This window comes from Lolium rigidum, chromosome 6 (assembly GCF_022539505.1).
Source record: "Lolium rigidum isolate FL_2022 chromosome 6, APGP_CSIRO_Lrig_0.1, whole genome shotgun sequence".
Lineage (NCBI taxonomy): Eukaryota > Viridiplantae > Streptophyta > Magnoliopsida > Poales > Poaceae > Lolium > Lolium rigidum.
In genome coordinates, this window is record NC_061513.1 from 129,571,691 (window position 1) to 129,578,792 (window position 7,102).

Consider the following 7,102-nt stretch of genomic DNA (forward strand, 5'->3'; position numbering starts at 1 on the left):
GCCGAAATCAACAAAAAAGCGAAAGCTGAAACCAAAAGGATCATTGCTGAGGTGATAAATATTTAATTCTATTTAAGTTTTGATTTATCATGTGGTAATAAAATTCTTTTGTATTTACAACATTTTTGTACATTGCCATAGGTCAGAAAAGAAGTTTCAGGGAAGAAGAAGAAAGAAGCAGCAGAGAGAAGGCAAGCTGAGAAAGAGAAGCGGGATCTTGAGAAGGCTAGACAAGCAGCTGCCAAAAGGGCTGAGATGCAACAACAAGTTAGAGATAGAGCTCAGCTCATGGCTACTTTGAGAGCTGCAAAGACAAGTGAACTGGAAGAAGAAGATGATAAGTGATTTTGCAACTCCAATACCAAAGAAAGTCAATATGCTTGATGAGTTCAGGAATCCAAGATGAAGTAGAATTTTTAATGTATGAAGTATAAATTTTGATCCTGAATACTAGAAAAACTGAATAAATTTTGATCTATGAATAATAGATACACTGAATTATAGATCTATGAATAATTTTGCCATAAGTCGCTGCATAGTTGCGAGTCGCCGTGATTTTTCGAAAACGACTCGGCGACTATACAAAGACTCAAATACCATGGCAACATGTATGCTTCCAGACATATGCTTGTTTATGCAGCCATATGCTTGCTTATGGTACAGACATTAGCTACTTTAGTTCACTGATAATGCAACAATATGGTACCAGACTATATGCTGCATTTTTTAAATGTCATAATGCAGTAATATGGTACCAGACATATGCTTGTCTGGAATTATGTCAATGCACACACAATCAATTACTGGCTACTGGCTTGGATAGCAACTGATAGATTGGTACCAGACATATGCTTGTCTGGAATTATGTCAATGCACACACAATCAACTGGTGGCTACTGGCTTGGATAGCAACTGATAGATAAATTACATTCAGGAAATACCTTAATGCTTGCAGACATAATCTTGTTTATCCAGACATATGCTTCCAGACAACATCATGCTTCCAGTAACATAATGGTACAAGACAGTAGCTACTTTAGTTCATTGAGCAATAATCCAGACATTATGCTTCCTGTAACAAAAAGCAGCAAAATCTTTTACCAACAGCTTCCAACATTATGGTTCATTCAACAAAAGCTTCCATATATATTTGAACATAACAGAGCTACAACTGATGACATTATGACATTGATTTCATATATCTCCAAAAGGTTACATAGATTCCAACATTACATAGGTACTGCGCATCTACCACTACAGGGACTATTGCATAGCTTCTACACTACACATTCCAACATTGCATATCTCCAAAAGGTTACTGCATCTACACTACACAAACTAATGTATTTGTACCACTGCATTTCTACCACTACATTGCTGTAGTCCGGTTCCCCGCTTTGACTTGGTCCAAAGATCAGATGTGGAAGGTGATGAACTGTTGTGTGTGCTTACACAACATGATTATCGAGAATGAGCGAAACTATCTGATTCCTCTGAGCGAACAAGCTGCACCATATGACAGAGAGGGTCGTCTTGCACAACCTAATCACCAGGTGCCGGTATCGTGGGTTGCGTTCATCGCTATGCGTCAGGACTCCACAATGCATCAACAATTGCAAGGTGATCTCGTGGAGCACATATGAACTCTTCGAGGCAACACCAACTAGTTTCCATTTGATTTGTTTGAAAACTTGTCAATTTATTTGCTTCTTTTGTTGAACTGTAACGTTTATTTGTAAAAATAAGCCAAATGTTGGTAAAAATGGTCAAATTCGCCGAACTGTGCTGGATATTTGGTAGCCAGGCACGTTTCCAGGGACGTTTTTTTTCTGAAAAACGCCGAACAGAGGGTGTCTACCGGGGAGACGGCTTGAACTTCGGCGCTCCCCGGTCGAAACATTTGTCTAATCCGACGCTATTTAGCGTTGGATTTGGCCGTGGAGAGCGCCAACGGTTGGAGATGATCTAAGATACGGCTGAAGAATGCCACCAGTCCCATGTTGAGGTTGAAGACATGCTCTGAGCAGTGCTTGTCTATCAGCATGGGAAGTGCTAGTCAGGAATGTACAGTGCCCTAGTGAAGAGACTAGCTATGACCAGCAATGAGTATAACAGTATCTGGTGTCCCTAATATCGATTGTCGTAGTATTTCTGAAGCGGTACTGAAATATTTGAGGGGTGGTATGTTTCTACGGCGCTATATAGAGACCAATTTGAATCAGCTGCACAAGCAATCCTGTCAATTCGAGAAAGGGGAATAATTCCAGACCTTACTAATGAAATCCGACTGTTGCAAATGTTAGAAAGATATAAGAAGGAACATGTTGGTAGCCAACAATTAGTGTAGATATGTTAGTGATCTATTAGTGCCCCAAAAACTTAAACAAGAGATCGTAGTACACTTTGTTAATGAAGTAATGAACACGACAATATAATTTATTACCATGCATTCTCTAGTGTATACTCCGATTACTCATTTGTACCAGAGAATGAACAACACTAACTGCTGCAAGCTGCATCTAAAACCAACCCGTCCTTTCTCTTCCAGATTTAAGCACATGTTCCCAACATTTCCGGATTAATTCTCCTACCGCCCAAACCTTTCAGTACTACTAGCAATGTCATTATTCTATTGTAAAGTTGCTTGGAGTATGATTATCTTTCTCCACCTGCCCCAAAAAAATTCTTCATGTTCTTTTAAATTTATACTAAATATATCAAGAAAGTTTGCCAAAATGTTTTTGGTTGTGAGGTAGTAGCTACCTAGATTTATGTGTGAATGTCAACATGCGCCATCTTATACTAAATATATCAATAATTGGCTCTTGATACTTTTGTTCCATTAACAAAAGGCAGCGACGACCGAACAAGTTCCCCTCACATGTAAATACAAAAATATTGGACCTCGTTTGGCTTCCATATCAATTGAGACTGGAATCATATAAGTGATTCCAAGAACCAACTTAGGGCTCCTTTGATTCATAGGATAGGAAAACTATAGAAATAGAAAAAACATAGGATTGAGATGTCATGGCTAATTGAATCCTATAGAAAGATGAGTTATGTTTGATTGTGCAAAGGAAATTTTCTATGAGGTATGACCTAATGTTTTATTTCTATAGGATTTGCACTACAAGATTCCTATAGGATTAGTTCATATAGGATATGTTCCTATGAATCAAACAACTAGTGTAGGAAAAAAATTCATTGAATTTAAATCCTACATAATTCCTATACGGATCCTATGAATCGAAGAAGCCCAATTGGCTACCACGGAATTCATACAATAATTCAATTGATAATTCCATGGATTTCACCCCATGCCTAACATTAATTGAGCTTGGTACCATGCCATTTTTGTAGATTTTCCGAATGAAATAATAGCACCAGTTTCATTTCATTTCATTTGTACCAAATGAAATGAAGGGCACCAAATGAGCTCTTAGAGCAATTTTTGAAATCAGGGATGTCGGTTCTGAAAATCTCAGCCACATGACCAGTGCACATTCATAGGAACAGATTCTTGCAACCTATGACGTCACAGAGGAAACAGTGCTAAAACTTAACAATAAAACTTAAAAATGAGCGTAACCTTTGAAATTTAAATTGTAGGCTTCTTGTTTTAAAAAAAGACTTGGCAAATAGACATTATTATTTTACAAAAAATCTACCTGAGTAAGTATACGTTCTTGATTTTTTTTTCTCAAGAGTTTCAAATATTACAATTTTTTTTATGTCAAAGCATATCGGAGTTACGTGGTTCAGGATCTTGAGACTAGACGTTTCCTGGTCCAGATTTTGAGACCATGCGTTCCTGGTCCAAATGTGTTACTGACCTATACGTTTTAATTTATATTGAATTTGTAGCGAGTAAACTCTCCCCAAAATTATTTCCTTTATTGGTTTTGGTTTCCTTCGGTGCATTATGCACATTGTTTCACTTTCACAGCACATTGCTGATTGCTTAAAGCATTTTTTGCTCTTGCTTCAACATTGCGTTTTACTGGTATGGCATGAGTACACATTGCTTAACAAGCAGACACGCAAGCATGTATAAATGCCTTGGCCTAGCTAGCTATAATATGCTACCAGATACTAAGCCTGTCTATCGAAATGTGCCTCCAAAGGTAGGATGCCAGAACTCGGGCGCCGTCTCGTTCGCCACCGCATAAGTGCTCGCCACCGGGATGAGGCACAGGCCTCGGCTCCGCAGGTCCTCTTTCGCCACGCCTCCCTCATTATCGGAACCCTAGTTCGTGAAAAAAGTTAAATTTATATGTGCGAAAGGAGTACAAAGTTACTACATACGCTTGCAGATAAGAGAACTACATGAGAACATAATTACCTGCTGGTGCTGACCCTGGACGGCACGGCCAGAGCTGATGAAGTACGGCGAGCTCAGAGACTGCAGACAAACCCAACATGTAGCGTGTTCATCATGAGAGTACTTATGCTCGTTAATTGTTTCGGAATCAGTAAAGTAGGAACACAAAAAATTGGACCATGCATTTAGGGGTTTCTTATGGAATTTGGGCACTTACGGCGACTTGATCGTGAAGGAACTTGATGTATCCGATGGCCTCGTGAAGAACCGATGCCGTATCAGTCTAAAAAGCAGCGGTTCGATGCAGGAAAGGTACAAATTAATACTCATCAACTCACTGGCATAGATAATTGTAGAACAATAAACAGAAACGAAAGAAAGTGAACTGCTCCGTAGGCAATGATGCAGAGAACACAGAACGAAATTAGCAAGGAACGGCTGGAAGGAAAGGATACCTTTCCAAAAGGCGAGACCAGTTGCTGGAGTGCGGTGATTCTGTCCCCAAGCTTCTCTTTCCTCACCTGCACGCACAGCAATCAAAAGCAATCCAGCGTAGGCATTATAGTTCACTCGATGGCATGGCAGAGATGACCAGTAGCTCAACATTCAACAAAAGTATATTCCATCAGTGTGTGAAAAATAACTGTGGAAGAACGAGTAAATTAATTAGTTTGGGGGAGGGCTGGCCGGGGAGTGGGGACATCCTGATCGATGGAGCGGTTATTTGGGATCGCCGCTCACGCACCTTGAAAGTCGGAATCGGCGACGGCGTCTCGATGCGGGGCTTCTTCGCTGCCGCAGGGGAATTTCTCCTCGCCGCCGACGACGAGCATGCGTCCTGAACCGCAGGTTGAGTGGCAGTATTGGACTGCATCGGAATTCAGAAACAAAGTTAGAAGAAACCCTAGTTCGATCATACAGTACGCAAACACAACAATTTTGCCATAACGTATTCAGGTTAAGCTAATCGGGAATTCAGCAGTGTCGGCCACAGACCTTGAGGGGTTTAGGCTTTTGAGCCTGCGACAGAAGCGACGGCGATCCCTGACCCTGAGCCCGCGCATCAAAGAGCCCCGACGAGCTGAAGAAGCTAGGGAACTGCTGCTGCTCCGCAGCAGGGGGTACCGAGCTTTTGAGCAGCAGCTGCTGGCAGATCGCCGGCGTGTCACCGTAGCTACTGTCCAAGCTGGAGAAGTAGTGGCTTTCCGAGTACAGTGTCGGCGGCGGCACGGGAGGCGCTGCCGGCGCCTGGTCGAGCAGGAGTTGGCGGCTGGCGTCGCCCTGGAGGTGGAGCAGCGCGTTGAAGCTCGTCGGGGCCTCCGATGCCGCTATTCTCCCGCCCCTGCGTGGTATAATCAGAAGCTAATCAACGTTGTCGCAGTATGTAATTAAGGGGAGGAGAGGAAGAAGGCTGCTAGCTAGTTCAATTCGATGTCTGCACAGTACTTACATCAAGGATTGCGTCCAGTCCATGTGAGGATCGTCCAGGAAGAACGACGAGGCGGCTGCGGCGGAGTCTGGTAGGCCAGGCTGCAGCTGGGAGCTCATCGTATTCGTCGTCGGCAGCCTGGTAGTTCCTGATTCGGTGGTGGCCGGCGATGTCGTGGAGCACGCCAACGCGTGGACGCCGCCGGTGCGCGCCGAGCTCCACCACTCCTCAGCCATGGCCAACGCCTTGATGCAGTGGAATTAATCTGAGATGTATATATGCTGACCGTAGCGAGGGATTCGGCAGTGTGGGACTTGTGATGCAGTGAAGAGCACACGGGGCTCTGACTTCTGATGACTTGTGAGAATTTTGACCTTTGGGTCGACGGCGACGGGGTTGCGTGGCTGGTTCCTAGCTAGTTTATGATCGTCACTGCCTCGCTTTTTCGGTGATTAGATTGAAATATCTAGCTAGCCAGTGTACGCAAACAGTCACGCGGCTGTCGTGTGTATGGAAGTCAAAGTCAGACACCTCGCGTCCTGAAGGAGTGGTGCCAGAGAAATCTTTGGACCCTTGCGGAGCTTAGAGTTGAAATTTGAAACGGGTCACCGAAATTGGAAATGCGGTGTTGAAAGTGCCACCGATTCATGTGTGGTCTACCATGCCCATGTAACGGCTTGACTTTTGTGAATTCAAGTGGGAACGACAACCTTAATTAAGGTTAACTTGATTTGGCGGAAATTTACAGAGTATTCTTCATCAGCTAAATCTTCTCAAATGTTCCTCTTGTTAGTTTTTAGAAAGAGCTAAATCTTCTCAAATTTTCCTCTTGTTAGTTTTTAGAAAGTGCAAATTCATAGACATAAATAGACAAAAAAGGCGACAAATAAATAAATAAAACAATACATAAATGAATGGATAATCTACAAGATAGCAATTTTATGTAGAAAAGCTTCCACGAAGGCCTCATGACCATTAGTTAGCAAAGCAATATTTCTATGATTTTTATTTCCCCATTTGTTAGCAAAGCAATATATTTGATGATTGTGATTTATCATTTGGCTAGCAAATAGAATGCAAAATGATGGGCAATACTTTTTTTTTCGAAACTTTAACAGTAGGAAAGGCTCCTACTGCTTTTATATTACTATATATGTAAAAGTTACATCATACATGTTAAATTTTTGAGGGAGGCTCCCTCTGTATCTAAGCTCCGAGTATAGAAACTACTTTCTAAAGATTATTTGCCAGCTCAATGATGAAAGTGTGTAACTCTTCTTTTGAACTATGAATGAGCAGGGGGAAAATTTCTTTGAATCTTCTTTTCCAGGAGTCTAATGTTGGGGCTA

General features: G+C 42.0%; 1 protein-coding gene across 1 annotated transcript; it reads right to left on the minus strand.

Moving 5' to 3' along the window:
• Positions 1-3,994: 3,994 nt before the first annotated feature.
• Positions 3,995-5,989, minus strand: LOC124663279 (transcription factor bHLH123-like). Its single transcript, XM_047201004.1, has 7 exons — positions 5,775-5,989; positions 5,321-5,666; positions 5,070-5,192; positions 4,780-4,845; positions 4,542-4,607; positions 4,346-4,405; positions 3,995-4,249 (listed from the first exon to the last, which is right to left on the minus strand). Exons 1-7 carry the CDS (start codon positions 5,987-5,989, stop codon positions 4,106-4,108), a joined length of 1,020 nt encoding a protein of 339 aa, XP_047056960.1. The 3' UTR covers positions 3,995-4,105.
• Between the last annotated feature and the right edge of the window lie 1,113 nt (positions 5,990-7,102).

What these genes read in the sequence shown, in the direction of transcription:
- LOC124663279 (XM_047201004.1), bottom strand. Translation starts at nt 5,989, where the DNA reads ATGGCTGAGGAGTGGTGGAGCTCGGCGCGCACCGGCGGCGTCCACGCG. An exon ending in AAAAGCCTAAACCCCTCAAG is followed by an intron (nt 5,193 to 5,320) that starts GTCTGTGGCCGA and finishes ATTCCGATGCAG; the next exon opens with TCCAATACTGCCACTCAACC. An exon ending in CGCCGATTCCGACTTTCAAG is followed by an intron (nt 4,846 to 5,069) that starts GTGCGTGAGCGG and finishes CTGTGCGTGCAG; the next exon opens with GTGAGGAAAGAGAAGCTTGG.